Source organism: Gavia stellata, chromosome 6, assembly GCF_030936135.1.
Source record: "Gavia stellata isolate bGavSte3 chromosome 6, bGavSte3.hap2, whole genome shotgun sequence".
In the NCBI taxonomy this organism is placed as follows: domain Eukaryota; kingdom Metazoa; phylum Chordata; class Aves; order Gaviiformes; family Gaviidae; genus Gavia; species Gavia stellata.
Window position 1 is genome coordinate 6,083,051 of NC_082599.1, and position 18,070 is coordinate 6,101,120.

General features: G+C 47.7%; 1 protein-coding gene across 2 annotated transcripts in view; it reads right to left on the reverse strand.

Moving 5' to 3' along the window:
• XIRP1 (xin actin binding repeat containing 1) overlaps window positions 1-14,009 on the reverse strand; it is a 33,508-nt gene extending 19,499 nt beyond the window's left edge. Inside the window, exons 1-4 of one of the 2 annotated variants that reach the window (XM_059818540.1) lie at window positions 13,882-14,009; window positions 12,551-12,605; window positions 10,772-11,182; window positions 9,341-9,422 (exon numbers count right to left, since the gene is read on the reverse strand). In XM_059818540.1, the coding sequence (XP_059674523.1) occupies window positions 9,341-9,422; window positions 10,772-11,182; window positions 12,551-12,605; window positions 13,882-14,009 (676 nt within the window). Of the gene's footprint in view, window positions 1-2,347; window positions 2,416-9,340; window positions 9,423-10,771; window positions 11,183-12,550; window positions 12,606-13,881 lie in introns of those variants that run through there. The other variant, XM_009813570.2, reaches the window with a different exon arrangement.
• Window positions 14,010-18,070: the final 4,061 nt, after the last annotated feature.

The following is an 18,070-nucleotide window of genomic DNA, read 5'->3' on the forward strand; positions in this document are numbered from 1 at the left end:
AAACACCCCTGCTGCCAATACAACAAGAGCTGTTTTTATTTCCCTCTTTCTCTATTTCACCTGTGCCTGAATGCTGGCCGGCAGCAGGACCATTTTTATCCCTAACCCCTCTGCCAGGCTCTGTATCCTCTGCATGCTCTACCTGCTCCCGTAGAGCAGCATCTCAGCCCTTCCAGGCTACAATGCAGGATGACCATTCACGATAGCAGCTTCCCTCCCCCTAAAATCCCCTTCCCCAGGGAAAGCAACAGCGAGTGATCCGCTGGAATAACCTCTGCCTGGGGAGAGGGCTTCTTGGCATGCCATGAATACCAGACCTTTTAAGGGCAGCCCTCTCTAACCACCATGAAGAGATACCTTGGGAATGCCTGTGCAGGCATGAGCCCTGCGAGCATCACCGGCCCCATATCCCGCCTGGGATGCAGAGCACAGCCGGGATCGGGGCTGCGGCGTGCATCTTTATGCATTTCTTTGCCATGCCATGGTGTTTACGCAGGGGCATTGCATGGATAGCAGGCGGCTCTGAGGAGCTGTTGAGACCCTGCCTTTGCTTTCTATTCTTATCATGGTGTTTCCATGCTGCCGTCAGCTCTTTATCACTGACGGCCAAGAAAACTTAATACTGTTTTGGAAGAAACAGCCATAGCCAAAAAAAAATATGTAGCAGTAGCCTTTAAAGAGAAAATCCCAACCTACTTGTAGCTGTTGAGTTTCCTCTGCATTTCCATTTGTTTCTGAATTAGGCAAATTGCCAGTGAGAATACGGGGGAGGAGAGAAATGGTTGGCTTTAAAAGAGCAAAATACCAGGTTGTGCAGTACTTAAAGCAGAGATTCCTGCTACCATGTTCAGACCCAGACTTGGGGTTTTTGCTGCTGCCAAAGATGGATTTCCATCCTCCTAGCACCGGGATTAGGGCATCCTTGCCTAGTTTCCCCCAAAAAGGAGGCTTTTGCATCCTGAAAAATGCTGCATCTATTCAAGGGCTGAAAACAGACTTTGTAGGATGTGCCTATGAATTTCCACCCATGCTGGATCCCTTAATTAGCACTAGTGGATTATCTACCACTTTGCCTGGACAAGAACATGGGTTTTCATATTTTGCCTCTTCTCATCAAGTGATACCTGTACCTGAGGCACCAGCTCCACCTCTCTTTTCCCAAATCCCTGTTTTCTAATAAAAACCTAAAGCTACTTCAGATACTTTCCGGCAAAGATTTGGGTGAAAACTGGAGACCTGGAGGGATTTGGGGGCAGTTAAAGAATTTCTGTTATTCTCGCAGCAATCAGCAGGACCTGTATCCCAGAAGGAAACGTTAACCACTGCCAAATGCACGAGCAGAAAAATACTGCTTTCAGCTCAGGCCGTTGGGGTCAGGCCCTTCACACAATGACTGAGGGGCAGCACCGAGACCTGGACCTGGGGTCCTGGCTCTCTCCTGTTGGCCACAACACCGACCTTAGAGCCAAAAAGCTTCGGCAGATGGATAACCAGGTATGAGACACACACACACACACAGAGGAGTAGATGTCTGCTCTGTATTACAAAGTCGCGCAGGTTTTTGGAGTTGCTTTCCATACATAAGCACAAATAGGGAGAGGTATGGCCATATTAATGCTGCTAACACAACAGGCTCCTGAAGCCGTTTCTTTGGCTCAGGGTCGCCAACACATTTCTCAGCCCTCCCTGGAGACGGGAGAGAAGAGGGAGGGAAAGAAATTCCCTCCTTAACTAGTCCTGCTCTGCCTCATGTCCCCTACAGATATAAGATGAAGCAAAGCTCATTTCCCTCCAAACAGTCCACATTCTGCTGCCTACTGCCTACCAGTCCTGAACATGGTTTTGATCTGGAAGATGTCCCCTCCGCCCCCAGCATCCATCCGGCTCACCTGAATCCTGTACAGATTCTTTCCCTTATTGCTGGTCACGGTGACCTGAGTCATGGTAAATAACAGTATTTTTGGGGGAGAAAGTAGAGACTGAGATCTGGCCCCATGAATTTAAGCCTCAAAGCTAGGAACTTCAATATTTCAGGACAGGGATAAAGCGCACATGTACAATGCTCTGTTTCTGCCTTGAACATGCCCAAGCGCCATAGACGATGGTGCTGAACCAGACTGAAGCCACCATCTGTGGAACACACAGACAGCACCTTCTGCAGTAGAAGGTGGGATTGACCAAGCTCTGGGCCAACAAAATAAAATCCATGGCTTACCATGAGCTGCAACCACCGCTTTCATAGCAAGAGGCACTGAGCATCCTAATTTGCTCTGTTTTTTAGCATCAGTCTGAGGTTCATATTCATGCAACACTTCACCCCTCCCTAATCTACCCCAAAATTACTTACAGGGAGGTCTTGGTAGTCCCAACAGCTGTGTCACGCTGTAGACAATCCCAGTGGAAAATCTGTGTGAAACTCACCTCCAGGCAGCCCTTAGTGTATCCTACGAGGAGCACTCCTCCACTCCCCACACCCCTCGGTACTGTTCACTGCCTCCCAGTGGTCTCTGGCAGCTGGTTTTATCGCCGAGCGCCGGGCTATGTTGAGAGGATGAACCACTTGGTCTATTTTTAGGGAAGAGTGAAATTGCTCTTCCACCAGGCTGAGTCAATCATGAGTTTTACCAATCCTACAAGGAGGCTGGGGAAGTCTGGGGGCCTGGCTTATTTTCAGAACTTACTCATTCAAAATACCCCTCGTGTAATCCAGTATGGGACAGGGGATGCTTCCAGGTGGTGGTGCAATGGGGAAGAGGCATTTCTCTGACTCACTGTCATGTCCTCGGGCTGTGATCTGCATGGCCAGGCCCCCTTCGCCTCTGGTCACAGCCAAAGTTTCAAGGGAAAAGCTGGGAAGGTGACAGGTATTAGCTACATTTTCTGGTTCCCTATTTCCTCATCAGTTCCAATATTTTAGAACCAAGAAGGAAAAAAAAAATATCGTCCAAGAAGGACGATCGAGCTATCTATCTGCTTTATGGTCAGCCCGGAATCATCCCCATCCTTGCAGCCCCTCTGTTAGCAATGGGTGCTCTCTGTGGAATTTGAAGAAGGATAACAATAAAGCACTCAGCCCTGGAGGGCTTTTGATGCCCTCAAAGCTCAGCTGGGCAACTGGTGCTATTTTTAACATATTAATGGTGGGCACAACTATGTGCCAGAGCTGGGGACTCTGGCCTGGCCATGCTGATTTACAAATACAAACATAACCAATGGCTTTGGGGCTTATTTTAACAGTCCACCTTTACCAGGCTGGGATAGTCATACGGCTGAGGAATCCAGTAATGTTTAAATATCGTCCAGTTGCTCTTTCTTTGGTTTACTTTTCTGACACCTCTAGAGAGCATAGGCTTGAGTAAATCACCATGTGGCAATGAAATATGTGGGTTGGCTATGCCAGTACCAGACGTCACCATCACCTGAGATAAAACACTCGTTCAGGGTGCTTAGGATCACAAAACACAGGGCGAGAGCCATAAGAGACCCATGCTTGGTCCCACCCTGCTTGTACCCTCCCAGGACATGCCCATGGCCCACAGCACCCAATGCCAGACAACACAGGACTGCAGTGATGGGGGAGAGAGTTGCACAGATGTGAGCTGTGCTGGACCAGATGGTCTTGGGGCAAAAATCACATCTCTTTTATCTGCCAGCACAGAGCTGTCTTAGCCTTTCTCTGCGGTGTGTTTGTACAGCGTGTAGCACAGGGACACCTCCATTTCTGCTGGGCTTGTTGGTCACATAAAGATCTCAGCAACATTGTGCTGAGTAGGTGAACCGTGACCCCAGTCCCCAAAGGGGCTCCATGCCCTTTGCTCCAAAGGGCCAAGCAACTTGCCACTGATGATTTTCTGGTTTGAGATGCTTAAGTTTTTTGGTTCCCTCCTCCTGAATACCTTTGCTGGAGTTTTACAGGGTTGTTTGGAGGGGCTGCTGCAGGTATCAGGCCACAGAGAGGATGTTACACATCAACCAGGCTGCAGTTCAGCATGCAATGACGCTTCCTCACCAACATCACATCACATCACAGAATCATAGAATCATAGAATCGTTTATGTTGGAAAAGACCTTTAAGATCATCAAGTCCAACCGTTAACCTAACACTGCCAAGTCCACCACTAAACCATGTCCCTAAGCGCCTCATCCACATGTCTTCTAAATACCTCCAGGGATGGTGACTTCACCACCTCCCCGGGCAGCCCCTTCCAGGTTCTGACATGTTTGCATCTTACACAGTTCCTGTGCCTGCTTCAGACCCGGACTCTGTAACACTTCAGCACGCTTAGCCTGCTATGAAGACGCCCAAATTCCCCCGCTTTCTTCATCAGGACTTAGAGAGGGAGACATTCAACTGTAAAGACCAGTGAGGCACTACATTATTTAGTTCTACTAAACAATTATTTAGTCATGCCTTCTGTTCCTTAAAATCGGGAGCAGGTTACTTCCCTAGTTCAGCTACGGCTTTTAGGAGTATCGTCTGTCAACCAGAACTATCACATCACATCATGTCCAGGTTCAGATGATTATCTGCATTCACCCAGGCTCCTGGAAGGGCCTGGCTCCTCCCTACCGTAGCCCAGTTTCTTTAAACGCCCTGCAAAGCTACGAATTACCAGTCCCCTGCTGTCTGTATTAAGCCTGGTACCTAGGAAGACCATTACCCCTCCTGCTGCAGTGGTTTCCATTTTCTTTGTTGCTTCCTTCAATAAATGAGGATCACAGAAAAGAGCTAAATTAACACGGGCTGAAATTTAACCCTCTTGGGGATGGGGGGGAATACAGCCACCCTTTTTACTGCTGTGTACTGAGGAGGAGACCGTACATCATGAGTGATGGCTGCGAGCGAGGCAGCACTAAGCAGCCGGGGAGGTGCAGAATGAAGTGGCCCTGGTTAAGTGCACCCCGTGATGTAGAGCAGGAAAGCGAGGGGTGTCCTTAGGAGGGTGGTAGGCAGGTCTTTGATCACCAGCCAGGCTGTGAGCAAGAGGGCTGGGGATGGCAGGGGCTGTCAGCCAACACGCATCCGCTCAGGTAGCATGAACTGGGTGGCAGGGGTGTCAGCAAACATAGCAGCAGGCTGGTGACAGAGCTATCTTATTTATTCCATATGGATGGAGGGACATAAAGGCAGGAGGTGAAGGGCAGAGCATATCGGCTCAGTCAGCAGCTCACAAAGGGTGTGCGTGTGTGTCGTTGTGGTGTGCGTGTGCCCAGCAGGAACACACAGTGTGCATGCGTATATTTACTTGGAGCTCTCTCTTCACCTGCAACATATATGTGCCTGTCTGTCTGCCTGTCTATATATAGGTATACAGGGGTGGTGGTCTGTGTGCATGCACAGCTGTCTGTTCTCCCTCCTGCTGTCTCTCTGTCTGTCCCTAGGTGGAGGACCTGGTCCTGCTACGGGTTGTGACTCCCACCTGTGTGTCCCCATCAGTGCCTCTGCAGACCCCCCCGCAAGCATGCTCCTGAAAGCATGCGAGATATCAGCTGCCTGTCAGCTCTGCACAGCTCCTGGGGAAGGGTTTTTCTCCTCCTGTCTGGAAGGCAGCAACTAATTAGAAAGCAGGAAATGAAAAAAAATATAATCAACGTGGCACTGGGCCTTTCTGAGAGGCACTGAGAGTGTGATGGAGGAAGATCAGCAGTCCAGGGGGCATGGGGGTCTGGAGCAGAGGGCAGCCCCGAGCCCTCGACCGAGGTGGGGTGTCTCTTGCTGGGAGCTGAGAGAAGAGGGCAGCAGGGGCTCAGCAGGGGAAAAGCCCTTTAGGTTAGATCAGGTGAGAGCACAGACTAGGTCTCGCAGGAAAAGCCCACTAGATGGGACTAGCCTGTGTTTTCATCGCTGCTGCCAGCCAGCTGCTGGCAGAGCTTGGCCAGGCGTGAGCGGAGGCTGATCGCTCCCCTGCCCTCCACGACCGTCTGGGAACTGCTGCACGTTCCCATGGCAGACCCCCAAAAAGGTGCCTGTGATCCCAGCATCCTCCACCAGCTGTCACAGGGGCTGGGAGAGGTGAAAGGGAATGGATGGCACCTGCTTCTGCCCCTTCTTTCTGTGATGTGGGGTGCTCTAGTCAGGGGGGCAGGTGGAGCTCATGCTTACAGACTCCAGGTTTCCCTCCTGGCTGAGTCACAGAGGCACAAAGTGCTTAGAGCTGGGCAGATTGGCAGCTTACAGGAGTCCTGACATTCAACTCCCGCTTGTCGTGCTCATGAAAAGCAACTGCTGAAAGGGAAATGAGCTTTCAAGGGTTATTTTGACTGCAGAAACCTCTATCATTGCAAGTGCCAGAGCTGCCTTGAACTCAGAGCTGTCTGTAGCACAAGCACAGCCTTTTATCTTAAATCAGCATTTTCCCCTGCCTTTCAGATCTTTCCAGCTCACTAGTGATGTTCTCCCAAACCTGCCTGCTGAACGGTGTGCTGCAGAAGGGGGGGATGCTGGCTGCAAGTCCCCAGGTCACGGAGAGATGGAGGGTGACAGTCTTCTTCCACCACTGGGGCTGAGACACGGTGTCCGGCGGCTGCTGTGCAGCAGCATCCATGCGGAGACCAATTTTGGGACCGAAGTGGGACAGTTTCATTGTCGCTAGATGGCACCGCACCCCCTTGCAGGAGAAAGTGCGGATGTTACAGCGAGGAGAGGAAAAACCATCCCCTGCCAAGCAAGCATTGCAACCAAACCTGGGGCTCCCTGCACGCAGGATGAGGGAGCCCACCATTTTCTGCCCTCTCCTTCACCTCCTCTCCTTGTTTTGAAAATTCCCTGTGGGTAGAAGTCGAAACGAATACAGAATAGAAATGGGAAGGGGGAGGAGGGAATTAAACGCATTTTGGAGGCTGTCTGGATGCTCTGTAATTTGCAGTCACGTCAGGCTCCCATTTCGTCTTTGCTCTGCACTGAGGTAACATCCTCGTGTGCCCTTCAGCTGAAAGCACTGAATAATGGAGCTATATTAATATATACATGCACAAGCATATGTACGTGTGCTGGGGGAATGGCATGCCTGCATGCACGCCTCTCTTTTCTCTTTCTTGGCCATGATTTTCCTCTCTCTCATTGCCAAAATTAATCTAGAAGTTGTTAATTTTTAAACCCACAGTCCTCAGGAGACTCTACCTGCAACAAATTAGCTGATGCCTTCTCCTTTTTAATATTAAAGGACTCAAGCTTTCAACCAGTTCCCTTTGGGGAAAATGGTTCCTTGATTTACCATCTTCCTTCCTAGGAAGTATTTTGTTCTATCGTGTAAGTCTTCCACTGCTCAGTTTAATCTCATTACTGCTAACTATAGCCACTTGGACCTTTTTAATTAGTGACTTGGTGACGTCTTTGGTGGCAGCTTCCTCTGGATCATCTGATATCGTCAGCGTGGCTAGGGATGTAGCCCGGCTGGTTTAGCTGCCTGGGAATGGTCTTTTCTAAGGGGTGTAGCAGCCTTCCCCTTCGAGCAATGCTCAGGACTCCAGCACTGTCTCAGAGGTGACTATGCCATGTCTGGAAGGAGGTACAGCAACCAGTGCTTTGGCTTCACATGTAGTTATTCAGCTCTGAACTGTTACATGGACGTGTGTTTGCTGATAACCCAAATGACAGTCAGCAGAGCTGTCTTGAACACTGCCAAACTGTTGTCCTCCATATCACAGCATCCCAGACCAGAGAACCGTGTTCTGTGCTTAACCTTACAACAATGTATGGCTTCAAACCGGTCGACACTCACTCTGCCTTCCCCATCCCAGGTCACTGCATAGGCTGGGTGTCCCCTCCTCAGTCCTGGGGAAGGTCTGTGGGGCAGTCCCTGGGTGATGGTGAGGAGGCTCCTGTAAAAGACCTGCCCTGGTCACTGCTGGGGCACGTGGAGCACTGATGTCTCTCTTGCTGCATGAGAATCACCAAGCACAGCACAGGTATAGTCCTGGACATGTCTTGTCCCAGAAGAGATATGGGACAACTAGTTCCTGGACTTTTTTGGGAAGCATTACAACTCTGAGAAAATCCAGCACCTACATCAGAGGGAGCTGTCATATTCCCAGCCCCATGGCTGCAATTGCCTCCCTAGAAGGACCCCACACCACGTAAACCCTAGCCCTGCCAAAGAAGCCGTGCTAGAGACGACATGAAGTCTTTGCTATTGCAAGGCCTTTGAGTCAGGGGCTGGAGAGTGGTGTAAGGCTCTAAGATAGACCATGATTCATCATACACCAGACAGAGGAAAAGATGTTCCTCGTGCTGTAAAAGGCACACTGCAGCTAATACTGTGATCGTGTTTAGCAAGATAGCATGGTGACTTCATGTGCTTTGATATTAAAAAAAAATCCCAGCAATGCAGTGGAAACTTCAGCTCCTTCATTTGTCTGTGTGCTCATGTAAGAGACTTTTCCCATGCAGTTGAGTAATTAAATACAGTGTCTCAAATCCAGGCAGTGTGTGATTTTTTTTTTTCTCTTTTGTGAAAGAAAAGGAGGAAATGGAAAGTAAAGAGAACAAACCCTAGTTAGATGGGATATGGGGTCCCTGGATTCCTGACCCAGGCCCAAAGCAGGCAGGATGGTCCCCCGGTCTCAAATGCAGTCATCATGGGATTTTTGGAGAGCTGTTTCTTTCTGCCCCAAATCTATGAAAACTTCCTGACAGCAAAGTTTGGTAAAATTCAACCCTTTCCCAGCAAAGCTTCAGCTTGGATCTCTCACTGTTCACAGATGCCTCTTTCCTTGAAATATCCCTGACCTGCTTTAGTCCCGATGATATCATGGCATTAGGTATCACTTACATGTCCTATCTTCAGCCAAGGATGACTGTGTCTGATGCAGCGTCGCTGCCAAATTCCAAAAGGAGCCCAGCCAAGACTCCTTCATTAGGTACAAAGGAACCTCTCCCTTTTCCTATCCTCAAGGCTGAGGTGCAGGGAGATATTACTCATCCCAAACTAAACATGGACATACTTCTGCCTTGGTGTTTAGTTCCAGCTATTTTTAAATGCGGGGGCAACAGCATGGGGAGAATCAGAGTGGCTCTGTGGACTCATCACTGGCCCAGATCCCAGCTGTGCTGGGATTTGCCAGCTCCACGCAATGGGACTGATCAGGCCTGGAAGGACTATGGCTGCAGTCGTGGGGTTGTCTGCTCTCTGCAGTCCCTACCCTTGGCCACACTCCTGCATGGACAGTCCTGGCAGTACCCACTCGATCCCCAGCCAGAATTGCCCGGTCAGTCTCTGCTATGGGATTACACTGGAAATACCGCTTTGTACAAGGACCACGCAGACCCATCCCAGTTGCAACTAGAGAGCTGGCAGTGGAGTAGCAATGATGACTGGTGACCAAAACAAATCCAACTCACAGCTTCTGCCTGTGGCTGAGTCATCGGCTGTATCCGGCACCGAGCAGATGATCGCCTGCCTGTCGCGGCACAGCTTCCCTTCCTGTGTGGGAACAACAGTGGGGAAACAGGTAAATTCCCATAAATAGAGGAACTGCACAAGCCCCAGTCTGGGGAAGGTGACTGCACCAGAGGCTTTCCAGAGGCAAGGGTGGCCCTGACATTGCCTCCATATATTTTGTGTGGTTTGGATTTTTTTCCTGTAGACCTGACCCAGGCTTGGCTTTGCTCTGTTCTCTTCAAGGACAGTACTTCACAGCTTTTTGCCCCCCCCTCTATTTCCAGAGCTAAATGGTCTTTTCTCTACCCATCCTCATTTCTGAGGCAACCATTTCTGGGTTGGGTTTATCCATCCATTTCCTTTACCTGCTTCCACAATGATTTCACTCTCTCAAACCCAATAACGGTTGGTGTTACCCTTTGCTGTTCCCAGTGAAGGGACCAGTCCCTCTTGTGGAACTGTAATCACTGGGGTTATATCGCACTGTGGTGAGATGTACGTGACCATTTCAGATAGAATATCATCCATAATTAATATTCTAGGTGATAGTGATTTCGTGGGACTTTCTTGTTTCCTTGACGTAGGTCTCTCTCCAATCTAGGCTGTCCATTCCTGTCATCTCCTTTCTCTCCAGGAAAAGGATGATAGCAAGAAGTATTTTGTTGAACATATGACCTGTGTCCGTGATAACATTAAATCATTCAGAGCTGGATAGGATTAGAGATAAACTATGTGGGACCACAGAGAGAAAGACGGGTGTCTGGATTGAGAAAACAGTAACAGGGCTGGAAGCAAGTTTAAACCATAGTGGATATTATGAATTTGTCCTTGCTTGTTGATGCTGCCTGGCTCCAGGCATCGTCACCTGCTCGCATGAACTGGCACTAACTTCCATTTCCAGCTCCTCTGGTGCTTTAGTATTTAATAGTGTCAGGTCTTTCTTTCGCTTGTCACAGCACATGGTACCCCTTTTCCACTGGATGCTGTGGCATAGCAGAACCTGGCCCAAGGGAGACGCAGCATGTGTTTGAGCATCTGGTGGTGTGACTGTCAACTTTTAATAATACAGAAGGAGAGGTGGCCTCCATGCTGTGGGGAGGTGATGTGCCAAGGGGTCTTCTGCGGTAGGGTCTGTTGCTTACCCTCACCACATCTCAGCTCAAGCTCTATCCTGATAGTAGCTCTGATGTCACAACATGGCTCCCCTGTAAACCTGCTCCTCCTTCCCTAACCGTGGAAGGTTGGGTTTCCACAGGGCAGCCCCCATGCCCAGGGATTGGCATCAGTGGATGATGAAGCACCACCACGAAGCCCAACCACTTATAAGGATGATTCTGGACACCCAAAGAAAATAAATTTCCAGGAGCTCTCGAAGAAGAGCACCTACTAACCTTTGCAGGAGACTCCTTCCATTTGACGGTGGCAGGACTCCATTGTGCCTTCCTCTGGATGCTCTGAAGAGAGGAAGGAAAGGATGGGTCTTTATGGGGTTTGGTCTCCATTCTCAGGGGTTGGATTGTTGTCATGATTCTGGCATCAGCCTCCCTCTTCCTCAAAATGCCATTGGGAGATGGTGTCTTCAGGGGAGCAAAATGTAAACTCTTACACCGTGGAGTGGCTTTAGGAGTGTCAAAGCTGGTCAGGAGTCCTTTGAGATTCCTTGTTGGGGCACTGATGTTCGGGATGGGAAGATCTTCCATGGATTTGCTCGAGCACATATCACTGGGATGGCTTTGAGATAAGGCATGTTTTTTCCCCATTGGACTGACATTAGTCTGTGATAGATATCTTCTCTCCATGAGCTAAAAAACCGCAAACAAACGTCAAAATAGGCTTGTATCTAACTTCAGTAATAAATCTTCTGAAATTTGTATTTCCTGCTCCTTTACTCCAAGCCTTACATCTGTTGACCTTCTAGCTTTTTGGGATGAAAGGGTGTCCCATCACTGTCTGCTCTATGTTCTCTGAAGTAAACATCAGGGACGCGATCCAAATGCCCTTTTTGAAGTATGGGAGAAGTTTCTGTCTTGCCTATTTCCAGTGAAACCTCCTGATTTGTCCATGGTCATGCAAGGAAGCCTTGGAGTAGAAAAAATACGACTACTGGTTGTCTTCCCTCTTGGATCCTTGTCTTATGCCCATCTCCATCCTCTTCCTCTAGAAAACTGTGTTTCCAAATTCCCCTCTCTACCATTTCATAGGAAACCTCCAGGTTAATCTTAAAAACCTGGACTGGAAATAAAAATTTTCAGATTCTGCCTTTTTTTAATGAGGTGCAGTTCAGCTTTCTTTGGTCAGTGGGAATCAACCCTGTCTTCAGCAGGGAAATTGGATGAAGTCCAGAGTATCTGGCTTCCAGTGTGTGATTTTATCATTGTTATTCCAGGTTGTAAGAGGCCCTTATCACAAAGCAGGACCCAACACGCAAATACAGAGCTGAGAACTGCAACTTATGCCAATGACTTTGCAATCAAAATATGATATAAGGGACACTGGTACGTGGGAGGTGCACCTTTACCATGATGTGAGAATAGTAGTCACAGCTTCTAGTTAAGGGGGAATTCCATTTAAGATGCTGAAATGTAGACATCTAAATGTAGCTGTGAGCAAAATCTACTCATGAACTTGATGTCTAAGTCCCATTACAGTCAAAACCACCAAGAAAGTGATTTTTGCACGCAAGCGTAGAGTGACAGAAATCATAATTTGAGACACACAAGGTAAGCCCCAAAGCCTCCAGCTGCTGGTGCAGAAGGGCAGAGATGACTCAGTGTCATATCAGTCAGCCCAGTGTGGCTGTCTGGATGCCTTAATGACTCTCTGTGCCTTGCCTCAGGCTAGAGCCTTCTCTTGCTTCCTAACCAGTGCTAAATCCTCCGACAGGTCCTACATCTCTTGATGGTCTTCCATTAGGCTCTAGCCCTACAATTTTCACTCCAGAATAACCTGAATGTTATATATGAAACTTTCATCCCATCCTGGAGCATCTAATATATGTCAGTCCATCTGTATGTACTAAAAGGGAATTGGATCTAACCTGCCCTGAAATGTCCTCAGGACAGCACCAGATATTGCAAAAAATGCTGGGTTTGTCTCTAATTGCCAAGAACTGGAGCATTATATTGTTAGGATGTGCTCTGTCCCACCTAGTCTGAGCCTTTGGCTCTCACCTTGGGATGTTCTTGCTTCGACATGCTGCTTTCACAGTCCAGGATGCTCTGGTACCTGCAGGGAAGACAGGAGATGGCACCTCAGTCTCTTTTTAGCCTGAATGTATTTTTCCATATAGTAGACAGTGTCTTTCTGCCTTCCCCTACCCTCTGGAAAATTTCAAACTCAATAGGCTTCAAAAGCAACCTTGAAGAGTGAGAGAGATATGAAAAATCCCCCAAAGAGGATGGTTTTAGGTCTAATGGATTAGTTCAGTGCAGTGCCACTAAATTCAGCGTGAGCCCTCTTCTCTCAAGCTCCGTGCAGACATGTCCCTGGAGGACCCCATCTCCCCACTGGTGGAAGATGTGCTGCGGGGTTATATTGGCTGAAAAGGGTGCATTACTGCACTTTGCTTATACGTGGCTTGCAGCTGAAGTCCGGCTTTCCAGAAGGCCAACATATTGCTTATTTATTCAGCTTTAACCTGATGTAAAGGGATTTATCAAGTCACTACCTGACCTAGTATAACACCAGTAACGAGTGAGACCTTTGCGGAAGAAACCACCTTCCTTCTCTTCCTTGCTGTGGGGAGTGCGCTTTCAGCTTTCTCCAAAGACCCTGTCAGATAGACGACTATTTACAGTGAAAACTGACCAAGTTTGGGATATTCGGAACTAAACTCTCCCAAGGGGAAGTTCAAGAGACAGTCTTGACAGCTGCTCTGTCACTCTTATGTTGAGGGAGACGTACTTCGGGTTCTGTGGTTAATCTTATTTGTCTCACTCTTGGCAGTGTTGTGGTCTGATCTCAGTTATGGGTTGTAACCAGAAAAGAAATTAGCCCTTAAAGGGCTTGGGTTGAAATGTGACTCTCCCTGGAGCATTTTGTTTAGAAACAGTTGAGAGAAACCAGGAGGGGATGAGATGCCCATATCCCTCTTGTCTCCTCATCAGCTCATCTCTCCAGCATTTGCTGGTTTCCCTTGTGGCACCTTACAGACTATCAAGATTAAAAGCTTTAATTATCCATCTGGGAATGTTCCAGTCATTGGGGTTGAGGGCAAATTCCTCTGTGTCATTGTATTTGGGGAAGTTTTTCGAGTGGATCTGGCTTTTAAATCAGGACTTCTCTTCCAAGACTAAATAATGCATCGGTAATATATAATGGCTAAGAGCACTTATGGCAGAAAAGTACTTGCCTCTAGCTCAAGACCTGACACGCTGGGATGCTGTGCATGGGAAAGACCTTATCTAAGTGAGATTTCTTTGTTATGGAGGTGAGAGAAGGAAAGTTCACCCTGGAATCCCTCAGATCTAAAGTGAAATGCAACCATAAACCAACCACCCACCTGGCAACCAGTTCAGAGACGGACACAGATTTTCTCAGAGGAACTGCTCTGCTCTCAGGACTGCTTCTTGGAGAATGGCACAGAAAAGGAAAGGACTGAGCTGGCTTCAGCTTCTCAGTTTTTTCCATGTTCTCTGTCTGCTGGCATCAAAGTGAGAGAGCAAAGGTTACAGTGCTGGATGTGGAGATCCAGCGAAAAAGAGGCCAACAGTTATAGTGCATCCATCTCTACTCATGGGATGGTGCACCAGTAAAGGGCTATGAAACAAATGCTGTTGTCACTGATACATCTGCAAACCTCATCACACACATAAAATCATTTTTTAAAAAATAAAATAGGGTTAAAGAAGACACAATTTAAGTTAAAGTACTCCTAATGCAGGGAATGGGTCTTTTCCACCTCTGCCTACCACTTTTCTCATTCTCTTAGATCACCCAATTCATATCTGTGACAGGGAGAGGGAAAGAGCCTGAAGAAGAATTAGCTTTAAATAACTTAAAAGTTATTTCATGGAAATTTTGTATATGCATCATCGGTTAAAATTTTCTTATGTTTCCAATGTTGCAAAGACCTGAACCAGCTTTGAATTCAGGCAGTAACTGGAGAATTAAGCACCTCTTGGCCTCTTCTGCCAAAAATGTTCTTGTTTTCCAGGCTTCAGAAATGCACAGCAGAAGCCTCAGACATTGGATTTGCAATGACTGAGCTGACACTTGGAAGTACATTAGGTCATCTGGGGTTCATTTGCTGAATTTAGACAGAGCTCTAGGGACCTACAAGTTATATGTAATTGCTCCTTAATTACTGACACAGACATTAGAATGATAGGATTACTATATAATTGTATTTAGATTTTGAAAATACTTGTTTTAAAAGCCGTGTTGCTTGCAAAATAGGTTTCCTAAGCAATTTCTATTGCACTGGCTTGACTGTTGGGCTGTGCCCAGAGCCGTTGTCCACCCGTGTTTGGGTGTCCACTTCCAGATGCGTTCAAGAGGGGCAGATTTTCTGGGAGATAGGGGTGTCATTCAGCAGTTTATGAATCTCTGCCTCCCCTCCCATGCCTTTCAGACATCTGAAATCAAGACCAGAGGGAGGGAGATATATTTCTCACTAGTTGCTTTAGAAATTTCCTTTTTTTGTTTTCCAGGTCATTTCCCATGATGTTAGAGAAGAAACAGATTTCTTAGATCACAGACTCCCACCTCCCACAGTCCAGGGATCGTTTCCCATTTTTTTGGTGGTGTCTAACATTAAGCAATTCCAGGTGAAGAGCCCTCGAGGGATTTACTCTGTGGCAGAATGAGCCTGTTAGGGGGGAAGTGTTCCCTGATTTTCCATTTATATCCCCCCTTTTCCTTAAATACACTACAGACAGTCGATGGAAATACTCTTCTCAGCCCACCCTGAACAGTTCCCACAATCAGCACAGCATCCCCCAGTTGCTAAGGGTTTACAGGATTTTTCTGATATTAATTCATTCCATCTTCTGTGATCTGGGAGGGTTTTTGTGTAAAATCACTTACATGCTAGAGTGCTTTCCTCCACCCGAGATCTGCCATTTGATAGTCTCCTTGGGGCTTTTCAGTACCACGCTTCTGCCTCCTTCCTCTCCCCCTTCTTTACAAGACAGGAGGCAAAGTCCTTTGGCAAAGCTGCAATTAAATATTAAAAGCTGATGTGGGAATGGGGATGGTGTGAATTGGAGAGCTGGCACTGAAGAGCAGAGGAGATGAAGCCTTCTCCCTGCTCCTGTCAGCCTGTTGCCAGCTATCGAGGTCTCATTCTTCCCCATAAAAACACCGGGTAAATTCAGATCCCAGCTGTGGTACCAATAGCCACCTAGACCCAAAGCTAGATTCTGATTTAGGTGCAAATCTGCTTGAACCCATCTCCCCACCTAGTCCCAGGTGGAGCAGAAATGAGCTCCTCCGCATGGGGATTTTTAAACCGATGTTTCTTGCATAGGTCATATATTCATCTTCCAAACCAGAGAGTTTCTTCAGCTCAGCTTGTGGTCCCCTGTGCTTGTGGCTTCGCTGGGGAGGTTTTGCATGAGCTGGAGGAGAGAGCATCTCCCCGGGGTGCTAACAAGTCTAGGGAATACACTGCTCCTCCTGGCAAAAATGAACGGTGGCCCAGGCCTTAAGGGAGGCAGGGTCCAGATGAAATAAATTGAAGTACTTCACTGTTAGGGGATAGAAAGGGCAGGACTGTCTGAGGGGATCCAATTTAGGCAACGTCTAAGTCTGATTAAAGTCAGAGTTTGGCAAAGGTAACTTCTTAGCCCTCTCAAAAAGCATCATGGCCATAAACAGAGCTGCTTTTGCACCTAGCAGTAACCGGGTTTCTGTGAAGTTCTTCCTGGGGATTTATTCTGCGCACGCTGGAAAGTTGACCAAGCAACAAATCCAGTACACGAGTAAGAGCAGATAACAGTGCGTTGGTTTATAATGAACAAGAAGGGCTGCATTTGACATCAAAAGCTGGAAAATCATTTACCCAGAAATGCCTAAACTAAGCAAGAAACCTTTGACACCAGGAGCGAGCGAGTTAGGGCAAAGCAGAGATCCGGATAAACTAACTGGCTGTCCCTGTCATTACTTTACGAAATAATAACTTGCACTTCTCCATATGTTCTGATTCAACTCTTACTGAAACAACAACTCTTTATTGAGCTTTTATTCCAGCACCTAAAACCAACTGAGAAACATTAATGGTTTTAATTCTCTATGCTGTGGGTACAGTGAGTCTCATTTCATATGGTAGACTCTTCTTATGCTATCAGTCATGTTCATTGCAGCAATGCCTAAGGACCAGCCTAGAGCACAGCCCTGGCTTTGTATGTACTCAGATTTGTGCCAGACTTGAACCCTTTGACTTTCTCCTGTGCTCCCAGGGTCTCCCTGACCCACAGGATGTTTCCAACTGAACAAGATTCAGTTCCTGGAGGATTTTGTAGCATGCCCTGTGCTGTAATGGGGCTGGGCTTTAGTATCTGCTTTAGTATCAGATACTTTAGTATCTGCTGGGCTATCAAAAGACAAGTCTGATGGAGGCTAGAAGGATTTTAGTTGCATGGGCAAAGCAAGGCTCTGAAGCTGGGATTCTTCCTTGTTAGTTATTTAATTTAGAGGAGAAGGATTTGGCTGACAGAATGAAACAACGAACATTGCAGTCCCTCCAATAGTGAGTAATGGAGGCTGCTAAAAGACCAGTGAATTATTTCAGGGACTACTGCTATCCTGTTCCTCTCTCCATAAAAAGCTGCGTGGACACAATTTTCTGCATAGCTCCAAGGCACACTCACTAGATAAAGTGTGTTTTGAAACTGGTTTTGCCAGGATTACCGTGCCTTAGGCTGGTTCTTCAGCTACTGTCTCTGCTGGGGTCCTTGCTCAGCTCACAGTGATTTTAGTCTTTGCTGTTAGCAGTGCGCTGGGTTTGCTCTGTTGGCAAGCTCCTGTGGGAAGACGGGAAGGAATTGTCCATGCCGAGCACTTTCTGTGAGCTGAGAAGAAGAGGTGGGTCCCAGTCCAGAGAGGAAGCAATGTCTGCTGAGTTAGAGCTATACACACTTGCACACTGCTGACCTTCCCCTTTTGCCCCCCGCTTAGTCCCTGCTTTCCAGGACAAAATCCCCCAAGTCCTATTCCCTGCTTCTCCTCTTGTTGCATTATTTTCACGCTGCTGTAAGTAGCTCCACTGGTTTGCACAGAAAAGTGCCTGAATCAGGTTGACTTGCCTCCAGGTACCAGATTGTGGCAGTGGGGGACTAGTTAGAGGATGGAGGGACTGAATGTACCAGTTGCCAAAACACCTTTTCCTCCCGCTATCAAGGAAGGGAAATCATTACTCTTGAAGACTCTTGGGGTTTGCCGCTTGCCTCGTGAGAAGTTGGAAGAGGTCTCTTGTAGAAACCGGGAGCTTTGATGGGACATGATTTCTGAGCTTCAGCAGTTTCCTCAAGTTAGGGAAAAAGGTGCTGTGAGGACCCTTCTGTTCACGTTCCTCTGTGGCCCCAAAACGCTCTTTCCAGTCACCAGCCCAAGCAACCCTTTCCTGTTTGGGACACAGATTTTCTTTTGGCTGCTCTACTCCTCTTCTCCAAGGGGAGCAAACAGCTCATCACGGACTGTGCTCCTGGAAAGGCCTTTCCAGATGTCCTTAGCTCTACATGAAATGTGGT